The sequence below is a fragment of the Pantherophis guttatus genome, chromosome 4 (assembly GCF_059756535.1).
Source record: "Pantherophis guttatus breed Tessera chromosome 4, ASM5975653v1, whole genome shotgun sequence".
Classification (NCBI taxonomy): Eukaryota; Metazoa; Chordata; class Lepidosauria; order Squamata; family Colubridae; genus Pantherophis; species Pantherophis guttatus.
The window spans coordinates 29,734,392-29,761,733 of record NC_142066.1 but is presented as its reverse complement, the minus strand read 5'-3'; the positions used below and the strand labels follow the sequence as shown (position 1 = coordinate 29,761,733).

General features: G+C 40.5%; 1 protein-coding gene across 2 annotated transcripts in view; it reads left to right on the top strand.

The window, feature by feature from the left end:
* Nucleotides 1–24,937, top strand: part of KCNJ14 (potassium inwardly rectifying channel subfamily J member 14) — a 46,025-nt gene extending 21,088 nt beyond the window's left edge. The window contains exons 1-3 of one of the 2 annotated variants that reach the window (XM_034419425.3): nt 18,688–18,845; nt 22,095–22,944; nt 23,529–24,937. In XM_034419425.3, coding sequence (XP_034275316.1) covers nt 22,246–22,944; nt 23,529–24,080 — 1,251 coding nt within the window. In that variant the 5' untranslated portion in view covers nt 18,688–18,845; nt 22,095–22,245 and the 3' untranslated portion in view covers nt 24,081–24,937. Of the gene's footprint in view, nt 1–18,687; nt 18,846–22,094; nt 22,945–23,528 lie in introns of those variants that run through there. The other variant, XM_034419423.3, reaches the window with a different exon arrangement.
* Nucleotides 24,938–27,342: the final 2,405 nt, after the last annotated feature.

The window sequence follows — 27,342 nt, the reverse complement described above, 5'->3', positions numbered from 1 at the left end:
GCTTTATAGAGCTCCAAATATGATAACCACACCTTAAATTGCATCCAGAAAGAGATTTATTTATGATGGTTGCAGTGTACCAAGATCACATGATCCCCTTTTGCAACTTTCTGACAAGCTAAATCCAGAGGTGGGCTTCACAAAGTTTAATAACTGATTCACCTAGTGCAGAACCAAAAATGTGTGTGTGCCTTCCACATTTGCACATGGCTACAAACACGTGGCGATTTCATGCGCACAGCTTCTTCTCGGGCAGCTGTGGTGAGTAGAGCAGGCAAGGCGCGGAAATCAGCTGGGCTGCATGGGTGGGGCGAGTGAGCCAGAGAATGAGATATATAGGACGGGATAGCAGCAGGATGAGAGGGTCGGCCCAGCTGGTGGTCATAACTATTGGTATGGGAGAACCGGTCTGAACCAGCAGCAGCCCACCTCTGGCCAAATCAATGAAAAAGCCAGATTCACTTAACAACCGTGTTACTAATTTAACAAGTGCAATGATTCACTTAACAACTGTGGCAAGAATGGTTGTAAAATGGGGTAAAATTCACTTAACACGTCTCACTCAGCCACAAAAATGTTGCACTCAATTCTGGTCGTAAGTTGAGGACTACCTGTAATATGGGTGAACTGTGGGTGGTCCATGTCCCACATTCCTAACCAGTTAATTAAAGTAATAATGACCACCTCCCCAGTGGTGGGTTTCAAAATGTTTTACTACCGGTTCTGTGGGGTGGCTTGGTGGGCGTGGCATGGATTGGTGGGCGTGGATTGGTGGGCGTGGCAGGGGAAGAATACTGTAAAATCTCCATTCCCTCCCCAATCCAGGGGAAGGTTACTGCAAAATCCCCATTTCTTCCCGATCAGCTGGGACTTGGGAGGCAGAGAATAGATGGGGGCGGGGCCAGTCAGAATTTTTACTACCGGTTCTCTGAACTGCTCAAAATTTCTGCTACCAGTTCTCCAGAACTGGTCAGAACCTGCTGAAACCCACCTCTGGTCACGCCCCATTTTTAAAATGTAATTTGTAGAAGCAGAATCTTAAGAGCAAGTCTATATAGAGAAGATCAGAGTTTACAGTATATTTATACTTACTTAGCAGGAGAGATACCTTGATCATTAAAGAGTTTTTCACCAGATGAAAATGTTCACAAGATGAGGCTCATCCACTGCACTCTGGGCAGTGTGTGTTGTCCAAATGTATAATTTGTGGTGGTGTAGCTTTGCTTTTAATTATGTTTTATTAAATGTTTGATTGCGAACTGCCCAGAGTCATTTAGGGAAGAGGGGTGGTGTAGACATTTAATAAATAAATAAATAAACTTCAGCAGAATGAACAGAGGGGATGGTCAATGACATTTTGAAGGAAGACCTTTCCATCTACCAGAATGTGTACATTTCCTGACCTGGTGGAATACGCTCATTCCGGTACCACATTCAGAGAAATTCCCTGAGGATGGGCTCCAGCACAAATCTGAAAGCTCAGAAGACTAAATGCCTGGTCCCAATGACCAACCGAGATTGGATCCTGCAACATTATCCTGGGACTCCTATGTCTGCCTTCATAAATGAAAGCCCCTTGCCCCATTAATGGTAATCACTGAAGAATTAACATAGCTGCACTTTGATTTGAGAAAGTGGGCACTGCTGTTTATTCAGAATTCTATGAATGATCTGTGAGTTCTCTAAAACAGCTGTTTATGGTCTTCCTTCTGGTCATTGTTGAAGATTGAGGAACCACAAGAGATATCATATTCGTCACATAATATGGAATGGAGTCAAGAACCAAGGGGAAGCCACTCTGCTTGCTGGCATCATATTCTAATGAATAGATAAATCATGCAAATTATACTATCATCCCTAATGGATGATAATGCCAGTGTTGACACAGTGGGATCAAGGAGGTTTCCAAAATCAGCGGCTATTCAGTCTTGCCTATTAAAACAAGCAAAAAAGCAAAATTGTTGACAGGATAATAACACTCGGCTTCAAATAAGAGGTTACAAAAGAGTAAATACATGTGTAAGATTCTTAATCAGGTGCATGTTAGGGCAAATTAAAATAGCTAAAAGGGCAAGGGAGGATGCCAGAGGGGAAAAAGAAAAGCAAAAACAGGGTCATGGGGCACAGAATAATTTTAGAAATGAAGAAGAAGTCATTTTGCAATTCATACTGAATGCAGATTGTATAAATAGCATGAAAATGCTTGCTGGAAAGCAAAAGATCTCTGGGCTCTGCCTTTTGTCAACCACTTCAGCTTCTGAAAACCCTATTGTCTTGTGGCTTCTTTCTCTTTTTTCTTTTGATCTGCCCAAAGGCCATCTCTCAAAAGCAGCAATTTGTTTCTGAAAAGAGATCTTGGGATTCAAGCCTCACCTGTTAATCCGGAAATCATGCACCTAAGTTTTGCTGCCTCCCTACTAGACAACTGTGCATTAGCCATTATTCCTTGGCTACCTGAACATACTAACCTGCTCCCAATTACTGTTGAACATTTCCCTGACTCCGTCCCTGTTTTCCAAGGTTTGAGATCCAATCTGCACATTGCATTTTCTGAGATGAGATTTTGCAAAAACCTGAGGGTTTGGGGGGGGGGGTTTGCATTTAAGTTACTTTTAGAAAGAACATTACAAATATTCTTACCACAGGAGTTTCCCTGTAAATGTAACACTTTTCAGACAATTGTTAGCTTAAAGCTACAAAATAGGTGATGGAGGCTCTAAATATGATAGGTGAACTCCTTTGAGTGAGGCTCTGGTGACTGCAGGGCTGCAACCTTACAGGTTTTTTGATAGGTCTGGGATGTTTGCTTCATTTTCTAGCAGGGGTGAAATCCAGCAGGTTCTGACAGGTTCTGGAAAACTGGTAGCAGAAATTTTGAGTAGCTCGGAGAACCAGCAAATACCACCTCTGGCTGGCCCTAGAGTGGGGTGGGAATGGAGATTGCCATGCCCACTAAGCCACACCATGACCACCAAGCCACGCCCATAGAACTAGTAGTAAAAAAAATTGGATTTCACCACTGCTTTCTAGCCTATTCTACAAACTTAATATTTTTTTGAGAAATCCCACCCAAGTACTGGCCTGGCTTGACTCGATGTAATTTCTGGGCCTAGCTAAGGACTGGAAGAGGCTACTGCCAAATATGGTGTTTTCTTTTAAATCTGATATTGATCACTACAAGTACAGTAAGCATTTTTCTGTAGTCCTCGAGGTTTTGAAAATAATGTTTGAATGGTGATCTATTTCCCTGGGGATCCTGATTGTATATTCCTGAAAGAATGATAATTCAATCCCCAGAACCTGAACCATTACTATATGTAGGATATACTATTATATCTTAATATATCCTACAAAAAAGAAGCTATTGCAGATTCTGAATCATCTCCAGTTTTGGAGAGATGAATATTCAGAATATCAGATTCTGACCTTGAAAAGAAAAGAATAGTTTTCCTAAGCTTAAATAATATATTCAGAGGCAATTTAAAACTTCCAACAGTGATTTGCTTTCCACTTCTGTGGATTAATTACAGATTAAAACACGGATTTAAAGATCAACTCGGGGTTTACCTGCATAGGGAAGTGAGCTTACTCTGTATTAATTTGGCAGGGGATTTGCTATAGGCGCTCAATTCTCTACTTAAAGCAAAATCGTAAAACAATGTGTGTTTCCAAATGCAGAAAGGAGGGAGAGAGAAAGGTCACAGCCAGATGGTCAGGTTGAAATGCTTTCATCCACTCTGGGAGCCAGCTAAAAAGTACGCTAGCATCATAGTGTTGTTCTCATTGCCAAGCTCTATTTTGCCAAGAAATTGTGTTACTGTGGTGTTTTAAGGAAAGACAAGTTAATGAAAATGATTGACAGTTTCCCTTGGCTTTTTTTCCCTCTTACCATTCCCAACAGGGAAACCAACCATCAATTAGCCCTCATAATGATGAGGCTTAATAAAGATGCTTAGATGAGATGGCTTGTCCACTCATTAGAGGTTTAAGTGTCCAGAAACATCCACAGGGCCCAGCAGTTTGATCACAAAACAGCAATATGCTGTGCTGATGCAAATTCCACTCTTTTGGTTAAATCCATGCAACATCACAACACATTATTATGGAAACAGACATCCCACAGAAGTCAGGTGTTCTGTGTCCGAAGACAAAATGGATGGGCAGGGCTCTGATTGATAGTCAGAGGGGAAGGGTCATGCTTGTGGCAGCCTAAAATGGCCAGAAGGAGCTGCTGGGCAAATTCCAACCCTTGACCACCTCATCCATGAAGTGTTCTAGATTGACAAAAAAAAACTGGTGAGAGAAGAGGGCAAATTCTATTTTCAAACTGGGACAGCTAATGTCAATCTGTGGGTTGCTTCAGCTGTGGGTTGGGGCTGGAGCTGGAGCTGAAAGGAACATCAGGAGGGCATGACATAAGAAGGACTACTATAGCATATGTCAAATTTATGTTCATGCTGCACTTAGAAGAGGAAGAGCTGAGCGTAGCACCTTCAATGTTATGATGCTATTTGAAAAAGAAAGAAATATTCAAAAGACACCCCATCAATTAAGTGTTTAATCTGTCACACATCCACTTATTGTATTCACACAAGATGTGTGTGTATATGGCTATGTGTTTGTGATGGGATGTAGTCTGGATTCCCAGGAAGGAGAGGACCAGGAGAAAGTGAAATTTAGATGATTTAGTTGAGAGGAAGAGGGTCAAATTAGACATTCTTAGAGTGCAAGTAGTCCTCAATTTACAACCATTTGTTTAGTGAAGATTCAAAGTTACAACGGCACTGAAAAAAGTGACTTATGGCCATCTTTCACACTTACAACTGTTGCAGCATCCCTGTGCTCACATGATCAAAATTTGAACACTTGGCGATTGGTTTATATTTATGACAGTTGCATAGTCCCAGACTTATGTGATCCCCTTTTGAGAACTTCTGACAAACAAAGTCAAGGAGGAAGCCAGATTCACATAACAATCATGTTATTAACTTAACAACAATAGTGATTCACTTAACTGGGACAAGAAAGGTAAAATGGGACAAAACTCATGTAACAACTATCTTGCTTAACAACAAAAAGAGCCTTGGTGGTGCAGCAGACTAAAGTGCTGTTAAATTGTATATATTATACAAAGTCAGTTTATTGCCCCCACAATCCGGGTCCTCATTTATATATATATATATATATATATAAAAAAAACTCCACTGCAAAAAAAAAAAAAAACCCACTTAGGGATAGATGACATAAAAGCCGTTCTTGCAAAATCAGCAAGACTGCAGTGTCTATCTAAAAGATCAATTACAATGGTAAATATTTTTACTGACTCTAAAAGGTGCCCCTGATTAATCAGTGAGTAGGTATTTATATATTTATAGAGTCGTATCTAAGCTTGTGGGTACATAATCTATAAGGAAACTCCCTAGGAAGATTGCAAATGAAAATCCCAGAATCCCAGGATGCTGCAACCATCAGAAATAGAATAACAGAGTTAGAAGGGACCTTAGAGGTCTTCTAGTCCAACCCTCTGCTTAGGCAGTAAACCCTACACCACTTCAGAGAAATGGTTATCCAACAGCTTCTTAAAAACTTCCAGTGTTGGAGCATTTACAACTTCTGGAGGCAAGTTGTTCCACTGATTAATTGTTCTAACTGTCAGGAAATTTCTCCTTAGTTCTAAGTTCCTTTTCTCCTTGATTAGTTTCTACCCATTGCTTCTTGTTCTACCCTCAGGTGCTTTGGAGAATAGCTTGACTCCCTCTTTTTTGTGGCAACCCCTGAGATATTGGAACACTGCTATCATGTCATCCGTAATCCTTCTTTTCATAAGACTAGACATATCCAGTTCCTGCAACCGTTCTTCATGTGTTTTAGCCTCCAGTCCCCTAATCAATTTTGTTGCTCTTTTCTGCACTCTTTCTAGAGTCTCAACATCTTTTTTATATTGTGGTGACCAAAATTGGATGCAGTATTCCAAGTGTGGCCTTACCAAGGCATTATAAAGTGGTATTAACAGTTCACGTGATCTTGATTCTATCCCTCTGTTTATGCAGCCTAGAACTGTGTTGGCTTTTTTTGGCAGCTGCTGCACACTGCTGGCTCATATTTAAGTGATTGTTCACTAGGACTCCAAGATCCTTCTCACAGTTACTGCTATTGAGCAAGGTACCACATATACTGTACCTGTGCATTTTGTTTTTCTTGCCTAAATGTAGAACCTTACTTTTTTCACCTTTGAATTTCATTTTGTTAGATAGTGCCCAATGTTCAAGTCTGTCAAGATCCTTCTGTATCTTAAGCCTATCTTCCAGAGTGTTAGCTATTCCTGGTAGCTTGGTGTTGTCTACAGATTTGATGAGTTCCCCATCTATTCCCTCGTCCAAGTCATTGATGAATGTGTTGAGAGTACTGGGACTAAAACAGAGCCCTGGGGTACCCCACTACATACCTCCCTCCATGTAGATGAAGCTCCATTGAGGACTACATGTTGAGTGCAGTTGGTCAGTCAGTTACGAATCCATCTGGTGGCGATGCTGTCTAACCCGCATTTTTTAATTTTATCAAATAGTAGGTTATGGTCTACTTTGTCAAATGCCTTATTGAAGTCCAAGTAAATTACATCGACAGCATTCCTCTAGTCCACTAATTTTGTCACTTTGTCAAAGAATGCAATAAGATTAGTCTGGCATGGTCTGTTTTTGACAAACCCATGTTGGCTTTTGGTTATTGCCTTGTTTGCTTCTAGGTATTTGCTGATTCGTTGCTTGATTATCTTTTCCAGAAACTTCCCTGGTATTGAGTTCAGGCTGATGGGTTTGTAGTTTCCTGGATCTATTTTTTCCCCTTTTTTGAATATATCAGCTCTCATATTCAAAAAAGGGGAAAAAATAGATAGAAATATATGCTGGCTCCCAAACACCTGAAGTTTGATCACGTGACTGTGGGGATGATAAGTGCAGGGACCAGACATAAATCACTTTTTTTCAGTGCCACTGTAAGTTTGAATAGTCATTAAATGAATGGTTTTAAGGTGAGAACTGCCTGTAATTGCTCCAGTCCTGGGAATAAATTGAACTAGATTCTGTCTAACTATTTCACAATCATATCTAGTATTTTTGATATCTTACCGGCCCTCATTAGTTTAACAATTAGCTACATCTGGGGAATTTGAGGGAAGATATGCCCTTCACACCTTGAGATGTGGATGGTGAATTTCACTGCAGATCTCTGCATGCTGCATTCAGCCCAATCCTCACCCTTCCTATACACTGTAGCTCTAAATTTTAGATCCAGCGCAGAGTGTCCTTTGCGCAACTGATCAAGGGCAGCTAGTCTCTGGTACCAGCAATAAGGTTTTACTCCAGCTTTTTGGCCCCGGGTTATTAATCAGACCAGGAGCTTTTCATTAGGAGATAGACAGATGGTTCTCCCTCTTTTTTCACATAGATTCACAATGCAGAGACACCAAGCAGATAAAATGCATTTCAATTAGCTTGAATTATAGAGTGGGAGAAATCCATAAAATCCTGTATTTTAGGATAACTCTCTGGCTTCTAGATTTTATGTCCCAAATACAAAAAGATACACATATACAGTCAGAAAGATGTGCATGTACTATGCATCAGATTGCTTGTCTACCAGTTATTTATTAAAATCATTTCTTTTGGACGTTGGGGTGGGGGGAGTTTCGGAAATAAAAATAAATACAGCCTGTAAAAAAAGTAGCAAGTGTACAAAGATGTTAATCAGAAAAGCACACCAGCTGCACCAAAAATGGGAAGAGGGAACGAAAGGGAGGACAAATCTCAGAAATTAGTTTATTCTGTATTAGGGTATGGCACAATTAATTTAATATCCCAGATTTTGAGCATAGCGATTGTTATCCTGAATAAAACAGATCTTCAGAAAGATTCGAAGGTAACCAGGGACAACATATGGACAATAACATGTGCCATAGAGGTCTCCCCAAAGAATAATTGATATAGATAATAACGTATTTAAGAGCAAAATCCAGCTAAACATAAGTATCTTAAAATCCCATGAAATCAAAAGGACTGCAATATGCTTCCAAGGTGATTTCATAGATAGAACGCTGAATACATTGGATTAAGATCCAGCCAGAAATAAGTACTTGAAATCAATGTCATATGATTCAATCTTATTAGATCTTATTGAAAATAGATGCAACGGTGTAATTGAAACACAATTAAAATGAATGAGATCTATGGCACAACATTTTAGGCTATGGTGTATACATTATTCAGCATGCATTTCTGTATACTGCACTATTTGGCAGAAATATTTTTATTTCCAGATGGAACAAGCTTAGTTGCTACCAGCCAAAAGACACTACTAATCCAGATTCTGTATTCTTTCTGTGGTAGCAAGAAAGAAAAGAAGAAATGCAAGTCCAAGATAGTAAAAAAACAAGAGATTTTTTAAAAAATTCTTTATTTTTATACCACCTTTATGGAGATGTGGTGGTGCAGTGATTAGAATGCAATATTGCAGGCTAATTCTGCTGACTGCCAGCAGTTCGATTCTCACTGGCTCAGGTTTATTTATTTATTTATTTATTTATTTATTTATTTATTTATTTATTTATTTATTTATTATATTTCTATACCACCTTTCTCCCGTAGGTATCAAGGCGGTGTACAGTCAAGAAAAATATAGACACACAAACATCATAAAATTGCTAATTAAAATTATTACTTAGTTTGGTCAATTAAATAAAACCGAGGTTGACTCCGAGGTCAGTAAATTGAGGACCCCGATTTTGAAGGGCAATATGCAGACTTTGTAAACTGCTTAGAGAAGGCTGTGAAGCACTGTGAAATGGTATATAAGTCTAAGTGCTATTGCTATTTATTATTTTTAATCAATAATTCAAGGTGATGAAAATACCTAAACTTTCTTCCTCTAATTTTCCCCACAACAATAGCCCTATGAGATAGGTTGGGTTGAGAGAGAGTGACTGACCCAAGGTCACCCAGCCAACTTTCATGTCTAAAATGAAAACGGAACAAAAACTTATGGTTTCCTGGTTTCTAGCCTGGTGCCTTAACCATAAACCAAACTAACTATGGGTGCTGATATCTGGATGTTGTGGAGAGTTCAGTGAATGTCTGCAATCAAAACCTCATTTAGAAAGACTACCTACTTCTCATGGATATTGGACATAGAGAAGAAACTCCTAAGAGGTTAAAACATGGCAAAGTTCAGATGTTCTGGAAAATATCTGGTTGGGCAGCTACCCACTAACGTTTATTTACCCTATTTTCACTAGCTCTACAAAAACAAGCTAGACATAGAAGAAAAGCAAGAAGTGCTGGGCCCTTAGATATTCTGTGGAATCCATAGGTCAACTGGATTCAACTTGTCCAAGTGTAATCTCCACCCCACGACTGAAGTTCTTGCAACCTATCAATAGAACATTTTTCCTTTGAGATGCCCAGGGGAAAGTAAGCAATCAGGATGTCTTACAAAAAGTGGACTTTTACATTCTCTCTTATATACTTCACTTTTTAAACTATTGAAAACTTTAGTTTACACAATTATCTGAGCTTATGTGTCTTAACAATAATAAATTCATGTCATCAAGTCAGTCTTGATTCCTGGTAACTGCCTGGATGAATCCCTGTGGTTTTCTTGGCAATGTTTTTGCAAATGGTTTGCCCTTGCCTTCTTCTTGGAGCTGAGAAAAAGAGACTGGCTCAAAGTCACTCAGCTGCTTTGTGCCTTAGGTGGGACGTCTGCTTTCTAGCATGGTCTCATTAACCACAAATTTGTATCTCAGCTATCATCATAAAAAATTTAAATATTCAGTTTCCAAATAATCTGCCAGATTTCTCAAGGATCTGAAAGCTACTTTGGGAGATTCAAAGAATTAAGCAGCCAAAGCTTTGGGTTTTGATCCTGGTAATACAGGATGCTGTTCTTGGAGGGTTTTTTTAAACCACAAGACCAAAAATGATTTTAAGTTCTCCTCTGACAGATATTAATGGTCCAAATTTACCTTGGACAGCCTCAAATGCTCAGAATACCTGGGGAAGACTTCTTGCCATTTGTAGATGGATGGTCTGTGATTAGAGGCTCTCTTTGTCTATTTTTTTTTTTCTCACACTCTTGCACGTAGGCACACCCGGGGCAAAATGTTCATTTGCTCAGGATTCAATCAGATTTCTGACAGATGTGTCTTTGTTCTTTATCTCCTTGGGAATGAACAATGAACCAAAAATGTAGGCCTCATAATATTCTATCCAAGAGTTCTGCACGTTGGCTGATCTCAGAAAGTGGAATAATGTCCATCTAATCTCAGCGGAGGCAGAAGAATCTGAAGAAAGAAAGATATGAGGGGGGAAAAAGTGGGGCTGCAAGACCAGGTGATTTTGTTTAAGCCCCAAGGGAATCCTTCTCCTAGAGTGTGAAAAGTAGCAGGGAACAGTTGGGTATTATAAGCTAATCCTGTTGAGCCTTGAATGACTTCATCAGATGTGAAATCACTACCCATTTTCTGCAAACTCCATGGTTTGGATTCATAGGAAATAAATTCTTCCAATTTCCCTGATCTTCATTCTACATGATTCTAGAATCATTGCCAAGAGATTGTACAGAAATCCATTAAACTTACTGTATTTTTCGGACTATAAGACGCTCCAGACTATAAGACGCACTTAGCTTTTGGGGAGGAAAACAAGAAAAAAAAATCTGCCTCCCAGCAATTTGCCTCTTTGCAGCAAATAGGAAACAGCCTGGTCAGCTTCAGCACAGCCTGATTTAGCATGAGCAGCTGATTGGTGATTGAATCTGCTTCCCGGAATATCAGCCTATCAGCTGTTCCAGGCTGTGGGGATTGCCACCACCCATTGCCACAATTGCCGCCTATCTCTGCTGCCAGCTATCACCACCTCTGCCGCCCCATTTTTGGCCTCCGCATGTCCCATTTTCGGCCTCCGCATGCCCCATTTTCAGCCCGTTCCAGGCAGCGGTGGCTACGGTTGCGGCAGTGGGAGGCAGAGGCTGAAGGGTGGGGGCCGGCAGGTGGGTGGGGCTTTGGCAATATTTGCTGTATAAGACGCCAGACATTTCCACCCACTTTTTTAGGGGGAAAATGCGTCTTATACACTGAAAAGTACGGGAATTTATGTGATCTTCTCCAGATCCTCACTCCCTAAAACAAGTTTTAATCCTTCACTGTAAATTTGTAGCATCTGAAATGAATGTGGTATCTTGGTAAACTCCGGAGGAAGTGCCTAAATGAGTATTTCTTAACCTTGGCAAATTTAAGATCTGTGGACTTCAACTCCCGACTCCTCCTGACTGGGGAATCCTGGAGTTGAAGTCCCTAAAATTGCCAAGGTTGAGAAATACTGGTCTAAATGCATTCTACTTTCAACCTCATCAGTTAAACTCAAAAACATGTACAGGTCTAATTTGATCCTTAGAAAACATTCTCTAATCTTGAATGGGATAGGGGAGAAAATCCCTTAAATGTTGTCAAGAAATAGTAATAGCACTTAGATCTATATATTGTTTTACAGTGCTTTACAATCTTCTCTGATAGGTTTACAGAGTCAGCGTATTGCCCCCAACAATCTGGATTCTCATTTTACTAATCTTGGAAGGATGGAAGGCTGAGTCAACCTTAAGCCAGTGAGAATCAAACTGCTGGCAGTTGGCAGAGTTAGCCTGCAATACTGCATTCTAACCGCTGCACCACTACAGCTGTTAATGCTATGTTCTTGATGAGGTTTGATTAATATTTTACAGTTCACATTTTAAAAGACTGTTTGAATTATAACAACACATTCCAATTAGGATTAAGGCCCCATCCAAACAGAGATGCATGCAGGCAAAGGGGGATACTTTCTAAAATCCATGTAATATATCTCTGTGTAGTTTTCATAACATGAGCTCAAGAACTCCTTTTTTACACTATTCAAATGCCTGAAAGCATGTAGGCAAGACAGTAAGGCTACGTCTATAATACTGCCAGTTGCTGGTCTGCTAGTTATACCCAACCTAGTGTCTTCCAAATGTATTCAGAATACAACTCCCAGTATTCTTAGGTAAAGAATATCTTGGTTGTTACACCAGCGGTGGGCTTCAGCAGGTTCTGACCAGTTCTGGAGAACCGGTAGCGGAAATTTTGAGTAGTTCAGAGAACCGGTAGTAAAAATTCTGACTGGCCCCACCCCATCTATTCGCTGCCTCCCAAGTCCCAGCTGATCGGGAGGAAATGGGGATTTTGCAGTATCCTTCCCCTGGAGTGGGGTGGGAATGGAGATTTTACAGTATCCTTCCTCTGCCACGCCCACCAAGCCACACCCACCAAGCCACGCCACGCCCACCAAGCCACGCCCATAGAACCGGTAGTAAAAAAAAATTGAAACCCACCACTGGGTTACACTCACACTTACTATTACAGCATAGTAACATGTAGCAATGCAGCTCAGCTCTAAAACAGTACAAATACACACAATCTTCAAGAATGCTGGCTTCCTACAAAGGTCATAACCACTTTGACTCCAAATGAATCATGAAAAAAGAATGGGCCATCGTCTTCAGTCCAACCCAAACTCTCTTCTCTGCCTGATCCATGCTGACCTTCATACATTGGTATGAAGGTCTGAAAGATTTCCAGTCCTCTGCAGCTTTCTGCAAGGTAACACTGAATTGTGTTCCAGCTGATAGCTTTGTTTGATAACATCAGAACATTTCAGTGAATTTGAGGTCTTCAGCCATTAACTCAGGTTCCACCAGCTCTTAAAAATAAAATCTTTTTTAATTTCAGTGCTGTAATGGGGGTAATTATGCTAATTATAACATCTAAGGATTGAATTGGTCCTGCTGTGAAATATAACTACATAGGTTGGCCCTATCTATATCTTCACCTCCAGCTAGTCTTTCCCAGCTATCATTACTTTAATGTTAGGTTTTCCTATTCTTGCTGGGTAAGTTTATCACTTCTCCTTACATCAAGTTGTCTTTATGTGTGCAAACTAAAAGGCACAATGTGTTTCCTTCTTGCCAATCAAGCAGTTGTGTCTCAGGCCAAAGGACTATAACAGTACGAAACTTGTGTGCATATGTATTTCTTTCTCTCCGACACTATATTTTTCACCCATTCCCAAATCCTATGTTTTTTGCAGTGTTGCAAGAAATACATGCAGCTTTGATGTAGATCTATTTTCTTTTGTCAGGAGCTTGATTGCATTCAGCCAGTAATCCCAAAGTTGCTTTTTCCAAAAGGCAACTGGAGTTTCTTGATTTTTTTCTTGGAAAACATTTTGCTTCACATGCAAAAAGCTTCCTGGATGAGAAGCAAAACATTTTCAAAGAAAGAAAGAAAGAAAGAAAGAAAGAAAGAAAGAAAGAAAGAAAGAAAGAAAGAAAGAAAGAAAGAAAGAAAGAAAGAAAGCCAATACAGTGCAATTATCTTTTGGAGAAAAAACCGCTTTGGGGCAATCATGACCTGGATGATTGAGAATCTCTATAGACCAGAGGCGGGGGGAGGGGCTATGGCTCCTTTATGACTTGTGGACTTCAACTCCCAGAATTACTGAGCCAGCATGGCTCAGTCATAAAAGGGCCATCGTTCCCCACCCCTGCCATAGATAGATATGGCTAGATAGACTAGATAGATAGATATCCAGTCAGCAAATAATAAAAGAGGAAAGGGAGGGAGGAAGAGTGAAAGAAAAGTTGAGCTGTGGGACAGAAATCTTGCCCAAGATTATATATTGAATTTGTTGTGAAGTTCTATTTATTTAAGCACTAAGCCCAGCATTGGCTATATCTGGAAGTATAAGCTTTCCATGTGTGTGTGTGTAAAGAAAAACAAGGCAAGATGCTCAGTGGAGCAAAAGTTAAAAGTTATAACAATAATGGAAGTCTTGGAAGTCTTTTTTTTTTCAAATCATGTGAAGGTCATCTTCAAGCGTCATTTCATCCTTCCAACAGAGGTCCAGGAGTCAGAAGAATACTTTTGATACACAGAAGTATGCTTAGTCACAGTATTAATAGGCAAATCCGTCCATCCATCCATCAAAAGATACGGCTGAAAAGAGATAAATCATGTCCATTCTGAAAACAGACCAGTCATATCCATATTGATATGGATATTGCTAGTCAATACAGATACTCTTTGACCTATGACCAGTTGCTTAATGACTGTTTGAAAATACAATGGAGCCTAGATGGGTGCTTTACAGCCAGTGGGGGGTTGCCCCCGGTTCGCACCGGTTTTATAGAACCGGTAGTAAAACCGGCGGGAGGCCCCGCCCACTGACCCTGACGTGATGAAAATGCCTCTGCACATGTGAACAGCCTCGCACACGGCCCCTTTGCTAACAGGTAGTAAAGGTAAGTAGAACCCACCCCTGTTTACAGCATGAAACATTTCTGGCTGTTGTAAAATGTCATAGCACCTCCCCCTCTCATGCAGCATTTCAGGCACTTGACAACCAGTTCAACTTTATGACCAGTTGTAGTCTCCCTCAGTCACACAACCACAATTTGTGACATTTTTTTTTTTTGCCACTTTCCAGCAAAAAATGCCCATTTGGAAGAATGGGTTCATATTTAGGAGTGAGGCATTCACTGAATAATCACAATGATTTGCTTAACCGCCACTGCAAAAATCTTGTAAAATTGGGTCCAGTTATGGGGGCCTCGGCACACAACTGTAATGACTTAACAACCATAAATTTAGTCCCAATTGCAGTCATAAATCGAAGATTACCTGTAATCCAACAAGAATATCTGACAGTTCATCAATAGTTATTAAATGATGGTCTCCTAACAATTAAAAACTGCTTTTTAAAAAAAATTCCTGTCACTGTGAAGAACAAAAATATATACTTTACCTGAAGATGAGGTAATGCATTTTCTTTTCTCTTGCCTTTATACTCCTTTTACCCCATCACATACACAAAGGTAGTTAGTTACTTGTGGTCGCTACAAAAGCTGTACAAGAGCAACTAAGAAGGATTAAGGGTCTGAAGATTAAAACATACGAACATATAGTTGCAGGAATTGGATATGGCTAGTTAGAGAGAAGAAAGACTAGGGGTGACATGATAGTGGTATTCCAATATTTGAGGGGTTGCCACAAAGAATAGGGGGTCAATTTATTTTCCAAAGCACCAGAGAGCAGGACAAGAAACAATGGGTGGAGATGAATGAGGAGAGAAGGAACCTGGAATTAAGAAGAAGCTTTCTAATAGTGAAAATAATTAACCAGTGGAATCGCTTGCCTTCCGAAGTTGTGGGTGCTTTATCACTGGAGGTTTTGAAAAAGAGATTGGACAGCCACCTGTTTGAAATGGTATAGGATCTCCTGCTTGAGCAGGCTGGGTTAGACTAGAAGTCCTCCAAGGTCCCTTTCAGCTTTATTCTGATTGATCTATAGCAAGTGGATTTGTTATAAAGAAGAAAGGGAAGCATCACTCATTGGAAAAAGAGAAAGTCTTAAGGTGATTACCCAATGGATACACTCATGTCTTCTTGGCAGTAGTACAGAAGTGACTTGCCACTGTCTAGTCCCAACATGTTGTTTTGCTTCTTACTCTAGCCTACAATCCTGGTATTGTAGGCTAGAGTAAGGCTCTAGGCTCAACTCTTCCAAGACTGAGTAGCTGTGGCTTCCGGCGTCCCGATATAGTCAGCAGGTGCCATCGCTGTCTATTGGGGGTGAATCCTTGCCCCCCACAGAGAAGGCTCGCAATCTGGGTGTCCTCCTGGACGCACGGCTGTCTTTAGAAGAGCATATGACGGCCGTGGCCAGGGGGGCCTTTTATCAGGTTCGCCTGATTCGCCAGTTGCAGCCCTTTCTGGACCGGGACGCCTTGTGCAACGTCACTCACGCCCTTGTCACCTCCCGGCTGGACTATTGTAATGCTCTCTACATGGGGCTCCCCTTGAAGAGCACTCGGAGGCTCCAGCTGGTCCAGAATGCGGCCGCGCGGGTGGTTATGGCGCAACTCATTGTGCCCACGTGACACCCCTCCTGCGCGAGCTGCACTGGCTCCCAGTGGTCTTCCGGGTGCGATTCAAGGTGTTGGTCACCACCTTTAAAGCGCTCCATGGCATGGGACCCGGGTACCTTCGAGACCAACTTCTGCCACCAATAGCCTCCCACCGGCCAGTTCGCTCCCACAGAGAGGGTCTCCTCAGGGTGCCATCGGCCAAGTTATGTTGGCTGGCGACACCCGGGGAAGGGCCTTCTCTGTGGGAGCACCAGCCCTGTGGAATGAACTGCCCCTGGAAATGTGTAAGATCTCCGACCTCCGGGTATTTCGTTGTGCACTCAAGACCCTTTTGTTCCGCCAGGCTGGGCTATCAACATAACAATTTTAAATTGGGTTTTAAATTCCTGAGGTTTTAAATTGAGCTGAATTCATTTAATAATTTTAAACTATTTTAACTGATGTTGTCTTGTGTTTTTAATAGGCTGTACACCGCCCTGAGTCCTTCGGGAGAAGGGCGGTATAGAAATAATAATAATAATAATAATAATAATAATAATAATAATAATAATAATAATAATAATAATAATAATTTCCAGATGGCACATTCAGAATGTGCATGACACTTGATAATGCAGTCCAAAGCTGTTTTTAGGGAAATTAAGGCAGATGAAATCAGAAACAGAGTGGAAATCCACATTCAACTGTATGAGATTTTTACCCTGCCCTTTTTCAGAATTGCAACTCAGTCTATCTTCTTTTAATCAACACAAGAATATTCTAGCTTCAAAGAGGAAGAATGATCCAATTTAAAACTGTGAGCTTGACGGCTAAATAGGGATTTTATTCTCAATCCATCCAGTCTTAGTCTAAGCTAACCTCTCCTGGGTTATCCATACTTTGATTCAGTTTTCATAGGACATTGTTTCCAAAGTCTGACCTGGGGAGATTTCGATCTGTATGACGATTTCTCATATATTTCAATCATTTTTTTAAAATTTCAAAATTGACTTATTTCTGGGATCCCAGAAGTATCTAAGAGGGGTCCCCTGAGTGCCGTGGTGCCCCCAAGTGCCACATGACTTATACAGTAGTTCTCAAAAGCTTTCAAAGACAAACTAGCATCTGCATAAAGTAAAAAAATTGGTTCGTGTATTGCAGAGGGAGAATTGTAAGGAGTTGTTCAAATGCTTCACAGAAAAGGGAGGGTTAAGGAAAGATAGCAAGGCAGATTTTAAGAGGTCCGGGAGGCAGATCCGTGCAAGGGAGACAGTGAGGGAACAAGATGGAACTGATGACATTTGCTCAGGTAACTCAGAATATGAGAAGCAAAGGTCATGCAATCACAAAGAACTATTGGGATAAGAAGAATAGAGGTATATGAGGGCACAGTAAGAACTGGATATCAATGAAATACAGGGCTACACTTTAGATTTTTTAAAAGGTGGATCCAGCCAAGCTTAACAGAACAATTTCTCTGTTTCTTTCTTGAAAAAGAGAAAAGAGCTTTATAGGAAGATGAAATAGGCCATTTTTTTTCTAAGTGTGCAGATAGTCCTCAATTTACAACCATTCATTCAGTGACTCTTTGTCACTGAATCATTCGTTCAGTGACAACAGCATTGAAAAAAAGTGACTTATGACTCACATTTATGACCATCACAGCATCTGGTGTCATGATCAGAATTCAGGCACTTGGAAACCAGCATGTATTTACAATGGCTGCTCTGTCCCTTCGCCATTTGAGAAGAGCCATAACAACTGACATAACAACTGTACGATTCACTTAACAACCATCTTGCTTAGCAACAGATATTCTGGTTCCAGCCTAGGTTGTACATTGAGGATTACCTGTTCCTAGGATTTCTCTCAGACGAATTTTTATTGATTTTTAACCTTAGTTCTAATGGGTAAAATAATCGTGACATAACTCTGTTTAGGAGAGACACGTGCAGCCAATGTACTTCAGCGAGAGGTTTTCTGTTCTGTGAATTAACAAAATGAGGATATAATTTCTACCACTTGCCTGCCATTGCATAAACTTTTTATTCGAAGTTTTACCGATGACCAAATCAAGCAGCAGCACCACTGTAATAGAATTACATGATGATTTTCAAAATTAAGCGCTGGATTATCATGTCTCAGTGAAAATGAATAACCAGAGTGCAAATTGGCCGAAAGGCCACATTTTAATGGATCTACTGCTTGCAATCTGACAATTTATGATATTTGTCATGACAATTTTCATACTCCAGTACCACAGAAAACGTTGCCACCCTAACTGTAACAGATTTATCTCAAGGAGAAGATTAAGATCTTACTAAGACACAATTAATAACTTTATTTTAAAAATGCTACCCTGCCATCATGATTTTTCATTGGAATTCTGCCCACAATTCCCTATGTATGTGGAACAGGACAGAGCAAATTGTTCCCCTGAATAGGGTCAGTCATTTCTCTGCTTCCCTTTGATAATTTCTCTCTCTTCTGAAGGAAATCAGCTTGGTTTCCCTCCTTCCTGTTGCATTCTTCTTCCCTCAAAGTGCTGAATGTGGCTTCGGCTGGTTTCTTTGCCCTGAAGGATTAACAATTCATCTTGAAAGACTGTTGGCTGGAAAGCCTTTGAAGGCCTCACTCATGAGGAAGAGGCCAAACCTATTGATGGGTCTGGCCACACCCTGGGCTTCCAGATAAATAAGCACAATATCCCTCACTTAACGCAGGCCACACTTTCTAGGCACATACCCTTGTGCCTGCAACAGAAGCTGGGTAAAAGTCATTCCTTGGGGGCTTGAAGGCTTTCTGTTGCTGATGCCATCTTCCCAAGAAAGGGAGAGAAGCTTAGGAGGAGAAATCAAGAAATACCAGGTACACCAGGTGAGTCTTGTAGAGGAGGGAGATGGAGAAAAAAGATAAGAAAGTGACTTCCTGCCAACATTATCTGGGTATAATAGTAAAAGACAGCAGAGGGGAGAAAAGGAGTGAGAGCAATGTGGGGGCCATCTTTTTCAGAGTTAGACCTTTGAAATCTATGAGAAATACTGAATTATCTGTTAGCTGGTACACACAGGCAGATGATTGTCCCAATAATCTCCAGAGATGCTGGAGACTGAACCAGGAACTTAACTGAATATAAAGCACATGCTACACCACCAAGGTGTGCTCTCTGCTGTAGGGAGATGGTATTTCTGGACAAATCAATTTTCTGGATACAGCGGAGAACCCATTGGAGTGAAGGTAGTATAAAGAATCAGAATTGTAAAGTTATGAGGAGTCGTCCAATCTAATCTCTGGATCAGTGTAGGAATCTGAATGAATGCTGGAGTGATGGCTATCTACCTTTTGCTTGATCCTATCCAATAAAGGGAAGTCTCCACCAGTAATTAATTCCACTGCCAAACTGCTCTTACTGTTTAGGAAACGTTTTTTTCTTAGTTGGAACATTTAATGTGAGAAGAGAAGCAGCTCTTTTTACACATGTTGTGCTCTTATTTCATTGTTTATTTTATGGGTCTATTATTTTGCTTCTGTTCTGTTTACACTCCTTTCATTTTCTTCCTTTTTATTATTGTAAACTGCCTAGGGTAGCCCCACAGTGAGATAGGCAGCAAATAAATTTAACAAGCAAATAAATAAATATCCCCCCTCCCCCCATGTCCGTACGCTTAAGAATTGGGGCAACTTTTTGTGGGGGAAACTTCATCATTTCAACAGCATGACAAAATAACAACAACAACAACAACAACAACAACAACAACAACTTTCCCAAATTATATTCTGTAGCTCTTGAAGTGTGTGTGTGTGTGTGTGTGTGTGTGTGTGTGTGATATTATGTCTTCAAATCAATGTTGATTCCTGGTGACAACCTAGGGAGGTCCTTGCCGTTTTCTTGGTTTTTACAGAAGTGGTTTGCTCTTTCCTCCTTCCTAGGGCTGAAAGAGAGTGATGGGCCAAAGTGATCTGGCTTTGTACGTAAGACAGAATTAGAATTTATGGTCTCCCAATTTCTAGCCTGGTGCCTTAACCAAACTGGTAGAGAAGCTTTATTAGAAAGAAAAAAAATTAGGAATCTTTTTTTTTCCCACTAGAAGGTAATTCAGCTAAAAGTGAAAACAGGTTGAGAATCATTCTCATTGAAGCTATAAATAAATGTATTGTGGTTAAGTTGTCAGCATGGGGAGAAATGGGGGAGGTGGCCTTCTTTGCCTTTAACAGTTGTAGAAATGTGGAACATTTTAGATATGGAGAGGAATAGTGAATGCACTATTTCTGAATGTTTTTTCCCCCCCAATACTTAATAGAAAACAATTGAAGGTATAAATTAGAGATCGTAGAGCTGTTTGGTTAGAGGAAAATATAACTGCGTAGAAGGGATAATATCTTTGGAAAAACTGGTAAGGAGGCTTGAGAGTGCAACAAAATCATTCAAGAACATAGATGTTAAGGAACAAAGACTAGGAGCTGATAGGAGGGAAGTTCAAAAGAAATATTAGAAAGTATTACTTCACAAAATAATAAATTATTATTTATTAAATGTATCAGCCACCCAGCTTACCACAGGGTAACTGGTAATGGAAGCTTGGAAGCAACTTTCAGTAGGGGTAGTGGGTCAGTCATCAGTAACTGATGCTTGGGATACACAGGTGTCCAACAAAAACTAAAAATAAATAATTAAATAAAATAATTAAAAAGGAAACAAAAACAAACAAACTCAAAGGGCAGACTCAATGGACCACTGGGTCTTTTTCTGCTGTCAGTTTTCTATGTTTCTATATTTGTAAGAGCTCAGGGTGGGGAATCAAGGAAAGAAAAACATATTTTATTCTCAGACCTAATGAATCCTCAGTACCTCATTTGTGACAGTTCTCAAACCAAATGAAAGCGATGTTGGGAAGACTTTTGCTTTGATCCTATCTCATTCGCTCTCTGTGATTTATGGGGTTTATCCTCAGGCCAATATGCAGAAAATTGCAGCCTTAATGAGGTCAGCCCATGACAGCAGTAGACAGAATATATACGTATGTATGTATGTATGTATGTATGTATGTATGTATGTATGTATGAATGTATGTATGTATGTATGTATGTATGTATGTATGTTGTATGTATTGTCTTTAATGCTAACTGGGACTCACAAGAGTGAAAATTAATAAAAATAAGACTGTTGTTATATTAACAAAGCTAGAGATTGATTTTAAGTGATACACTGGGAGGAGAATCAATAGAAGACCAGATGGGAAATGGCAGAAAGCATATTGATTGTCCAATAGGCAGTTACTCCCATTAAGTGCTAAAAAACCCAGCTTTCTGAATCCTAGCATTCCAGTCCTACAGGTTCCAAAAGATAATTAAAACAAATGAATGATGTCCACCTGAAAAGAAATAGGCTACAGTAAGCCAGAACATTGTGGCATCTTAAACTTAATTTGAGTGTCCTCCAAAACAGATTTAAAATTGCAAGTACTGTATCTAGGCATGGAAACAAAAATCCTTAAATCACAACAGCATAATATTTGTGGCCGAAGGTCACAAAGCAATCAGGGCTTTTCACAGAGGCTCATTTGCCAATTTAAAATATATTTATATATGAGATCGTTGTATTAGGTCCAGTTAAAAGTAGCTTTGGCCGTTCAGAATTGCTATCTCATTTTGTGCTTTAGCTTCAGCCTAGCACATGGCTGAATGGACTTCGTGCTCTACCCTCTACACTTAATAGTTCCATTCTTACCCTGAGGCTTGTAGTAATGTAGGCTTCTAAATAGGTTTGACTTCTGTCCTCTCTCTTTTTAGAAATTAGGATTTGAATCATAATAAGCCACAATAAAATTCTGCAAACTTTGAGACACCAAAAGAAAGAAAGATCTCACTGTTGGAAAAAAACTGTCTTCAGTTTGAGATCTTATAGGAAAGCAAAGTACCTTCTAAGTGTTTTGCAAGCTGAGAAAATACACATTTCAAAGGAATATGTTCAGTGACTCTAAAATGTTAAACAAATTCCTATTGTTCAGCTTACTACCATTCCTTTAAAAAATCAGGCACTGAAGTAAATGAACTTTTTTTTTTTTTTTTGCAATTAGTGCCATATATAAACTGATCGTATGCATTGTCTCCTCTTTTCAATTCCAGGTTGACAAAAACTTATAAGAAACTCCTGCACCGTAGTTTCTCTTGTTAACACTTCCCGAGGATTGGCTTGTTTTACACAGCATCCAGGCTGGGCCATCAATTCCCTCTAGTTGACCTCACTTTGGCCAGGGCAACACCCCATACCTCAGAGATGGGGGTGGCCAAAGTCATCCGGCACTTCAGCGGGGACGATGGGGCAGGAGAACTCCAAGAAGATGAGTCAGTGGAATCCCCCAAGAACTGCCACAATGGCAAGATCGTCACTATCCAACCACGCAGCCGTTTTGTGAAGAAGGATGGGCACTGCAATGTGCAGTTTGTTAACATGAATGAAAAGGGTCAGCGGTATCTTACCGATATCTTCACCACTTGTGTGGATATCCGCTGGCGCTGGATGTTCCTCATCTTCTGCCTTTCTTTTGTGCTCTCCTGGCTTCTCTTTGGTTTCACCTTCTGGCTCATTGCTGCACTTCATGGAGATCTTGCACCCGAGCAACCCCCCAACTCAAAGCCTTGCTTCTCCGAGGTCACCAGTTTCATGGCTGCCTTCCTCTTCTCCTTGGAGACCCAGACGTCCATTGGATATGGCTTCCGTAGCGTGACAGAGGAATGCCCCTCAGCTGTCCTGGCTGTGGTCTTGCAGTGCATTCTTGGATGCATCATTGATGCCTTCATCATTGGTGCCATAATGGCCAAGATAGCCAAGCCAAAGAAACGCAACGAGACTCTTGTTTTTAGTGAGACTGCTGTGGTGGCCATGCGAGATGGGAAGCTCTGCCTTATGTGGCGTGTGGCTAACCTGCGGAAGAGCCACCTGGTAGAGGCCCATGTCCGGGCACAGCTGTTGCAGGTAAGGAGAATATTGGTGAGAAATGTGTCAGTAACAGAGAAGAAGTCAGTAAGACATTTGAGGAAATTTTAAGATATGTTCTTCTGTGGATAGATATATAGGAAAGGATGAAAAGAATCCAGATTGAGAAGAGAGTGAGAGAGCAAGTTAGAGAAAAACTGGAGGAGACTAATCTGGCTAGAAAATTGAGAGCAGCAGCTACAGGAATACTAATATAGGATGGATGGATGGATGGATGGATGGATGGATGGATGGATGGATGGATAAATGGGTTTAAGAAGTAAGAAACTGAATTATGATGGATCTGGAAGGAATGATGAATACGAGGTTTGTTTCTGAGTGGCATAGAGCATGTTCACAACTACAAATAGGCTGTTTAAGCTCTATTACATACTATGTGATAATCATGCAATGAAACCTTGGTGTGATCTAGGCTGTATACTGAGAGAATCAACAACTTAAATTGCATTTTTTCTAATCATCAGAAATGTCTGTTGGCTCCACAAGATGGATTTTACACCTTGTCTTATATAAAAAGTCTAATATATAAACTCTGCACCTTCCTTTGTCTCCTTTTCACACAGCCTCGTGTGACCTCTGAAGGCGAGTACATTCCGCTGGATCACAGTGATGTTAATGTGGGCTTTGATAGTGGCACTGACCGCATTTTTCTGGTCTCCCCTGTGACCATTGTGCATGAGATTGATGCCGAAAGCCCTCTGTACGAGTATGGCCCTATGGAGCTGGCCAACGCTGACTTTGAACTGGTGGTCATTTTGGAAGGTATGGTAGAAGCTACTGCCATGACCACTCAATGCCGTAGTTCCTATCTGCCAGGTGAACTGCGCTGGGGACATCGCTTTGAACCTGTACTCTTTGAGCGGCGTGGGCATTATGAGGTTGATTACCAGCACTTCCATCGTACATATGAGGTGCCTGGAACCCCAGCATGCAGTGCCAAGGAACTCAGCCAACGTAAATATAGGGTCTCCCCGACTGGAACCACTGCTGCTCGTTCTTCCTTCTGCTATGAGAATGAAGTGGCACTTACAACCTGTCATGAGGAAGAGGAGGAAGAAAAAAGCCAGGGAAAACAGCGGGTGAGTGTGGAGAATGAAACAACCACTACCACGTGACGTGATCCATGTCCCTCAACTGAGGAAAGCTGAGGAAAGAAGGGGTAGCACCCACACCAGACTTCACATAATTGGGCTGTTTAAACAATTAGCCAAAGGACCACATTTTCATACTTTGACTGACTGTCCCCCTCCCAAATCAAGCATCTCAGCTTGGTCGTTGCTAGAAGAAATACCATGGAACAAACAGAAGACTTTTCTAGATTATTTGTCTCTGAGGAGAGTTAAGGGGTCATAGTTATACAGTATGTCTATGTGAGGGGAAAGGGGAAGTTTAAGCACAGGGAAACTTGCAAGAAAGAATGCCTATTTCATGGGCTTCAAAACAGCCCATGAATAACTTGATGGTTGTGGTTATACAAATTAAGATAACAGTAGTTAGATGGAAGTCTGATGAATCAACAATATGTTTATTGTAAGGAGCTTGAAAGCTCTGTAAGAAGATGCTTTATGATGCTCTACTAATGGCGGTCCCATTGTAGCTCTCTCATTTATGAAGTTCCAGGAGGCAAATGGAGAAGAAGCATTCTCTGGACAGTGGAAATGATGGTTAGGTGAAATTTTACAGAACTGGAATATGTCTGGTCTATAATGAAAATGCAACAGAGGGAGGCAGTTCTACAGAGTTTAAAAATGTGCATTTTTTTTCTAGGCCATTGAGATAGAAGTGATATATTCACAGGGCAATAACCTAATTATACACCCCAGGAATACCCCTTTCTTAAGACCCGATGTGGAAACCTTTTCTAATAGTCCTGCAAAAGTAGCTGGAAATTCTTAAGAAGACACATGCTGGGAAGTTTATTATTGTGGTCTGGTAATATTTGGAATAAAGGAGCCTTTATAAGAACGGATAATGTAGTGTACTGTATAACATACATGTGGAACTATAGAACAAGTGTTTGCGTTAGAAATGCAATGTAACCTGTGATAGCCATATGAGTTTTTCACGCTCATGGGATACATCAGTGGTGGTATTCAGCCGGTTCTATCTGGTTCAGGCGAACCGGTAGGGGTGACTGCAGGATGCCCCGCCCACCCACGCGGATGTCATGATGTCCCATTTTTTTCCACGTTTTCGAGGCTCTGTGCACTCGCGGAAGGCCTTGCACACATTTGCGAACCGGTAGGGAAGGTAAGTGAATACCACCCCTGGAATACATACATATAAGCTTTCATATTAACATGGATATGAAAGGCTGCCTACTCTAAAAGTTAATTTTTGAAAGGCAAACAAAGAGAACTATAGATTTAGAATTAAATGTTTTCTGTTCTGCTCTCTTCTCCATATTGTACATGAGTGATAACAAAAATGGTCAATATTTCGTCTTCTGCTAATGTACTCCATTGATTTCAGTGACAGATGAAAGCTCGTTAAATAGTTGTGGCACCTGGATCAGAACTTTTAAACTCCTATTTTGCTGAGCTCAGTGCCTCTCACTATCCACTTGCTCTATGGCTAACTCTGAGGATCAGCCAGGAGAGAAGGATGGATTGGGGAGGAAGGAAAGAAAGAAAGATTATCCTAGCATCACATTAAAAACCTCAGTCTAATCATCTGCTCCACAAAGCTTGATGCATATCAGAGCTGTGAAAAATCCTGACACAAACAGCTGCTACCCAAGCTGGTGGATGATAGCAACATAGGCTGAAGGTCAAAGAGGTGATAGCTGAGATTGGATTTGCCGCTGGGAGCTCAGTTTAATATGACACAGTTCCATCATTAATCTTGTTTTATGCCAGTGACACGGTGGTAGAGGAAAACACATTGGGCTGTATCCTCTTCACAGTTTTCATTCCTCTCGTATCACCCTGGACCTCAAAGCACTGGCACCCAGTCTTCATTTGGGTGCCAATAATGTGACAGAATGTCAAGAACTCCTCGCCACCAACATAAGCAGATGACAAATTCAAGTGATAAAACATTCTCCTTAAACTTAAAATATCCTCTCATAGGTCTCTAATCTGCAGGCCAAGGGCATATTTTAGATTGAAATGTGAAGGTTACCCCCAGATTGGGGCAGAGGTCAAATACGCATTATTTTGTCATGATTCTTTATTGATTGACCTACCTATGGTTACTTCCATACTGGTCATCTCCTCTGTTTTAACCAGCCAATCTTGGTCTAAGATTTCACCCAGTTTTGTTTCTGGTGTATCTAGAAACAAAATAATAACTATCTGTACAGAGGATGGTAGAGGACAGGAAGGCCTGGAGGAATGTTGTACATAGGGTCGCGATGGGTCGGATACGACTTCGCAACTAACAACAAGAACAATTTCATTCATTTTTAACATCACAGGTTATTCCTTTTTTACTTCCATAGGTAGGAATATTTGGTGTACCTTAACAGGCAAATTTTTGAGATATAATTATAGAAATATAAATTGTCAGTTATCATCATCATCATCATCATCATCATCTTAACACATGTTTATGTGTGTGGGAAGGATCCTACCTGTATTTTTTTTCTGAGCTTCAGATTTGGGCTACCTCTTATACCAAAAACTGGCTATGAATTATGTTATTTAACACATTTCTTACTATGTCTAGAACCCATCTTTTCTTTAAGAAGATCAAGGGTCATAGATATGTGAAAATCTTCCCTCATTCCCTCATTCCACCATACCTTTTATTATCACATCAACCTTGGTGAAGATTGGCTGAAAGAAAGCAAATGGCTCTTTAACGAATCTTAAAAAGCAAGTAGAGATTTGAACATAAGTCTTCTCAATCCTATTGTGATTTGATCCATGCATTAGTCTCTGTCCTAAGTTTCTTAAAGAAAATTTTGTCCCAGTTCTTGTCCTTCACGATACAAGGAGGGTCCTGGTTTATTTCTTGACTGAAACCATGTCCCCCTCTAATTTGTGACAACTCTGAAACCAGTACACAGTATAAAAACTACTTAAATGTCACAAATGAAAATAAACAAGACTAAGTTAACCTTTGAACAAAAGGAGATTTGTATTGGACAACTGTGAGCCATCCTCTTGAAGTTTACATGTAGGAGGAAACTTATCTCATCCCAATTATATCCCATCCCACTCAATCAGGAGAGAGGATCTGTTGCAAATCCGTTTAGTTAAAGTCTTTTTAATGGTAGGATCCAGGACAAGAGCCTTCCCTGATGTGGCCCCACCCTTTGGAACACCTTACTTCCAGAAGTGAGGTGGGCCCCCATTCTTCTTGCCTTCAGAAAGAGTGCTGAGGCCGGGTTCTGCCAATTGCATAATGTCAGGCGCAATAAATCAGGAGATA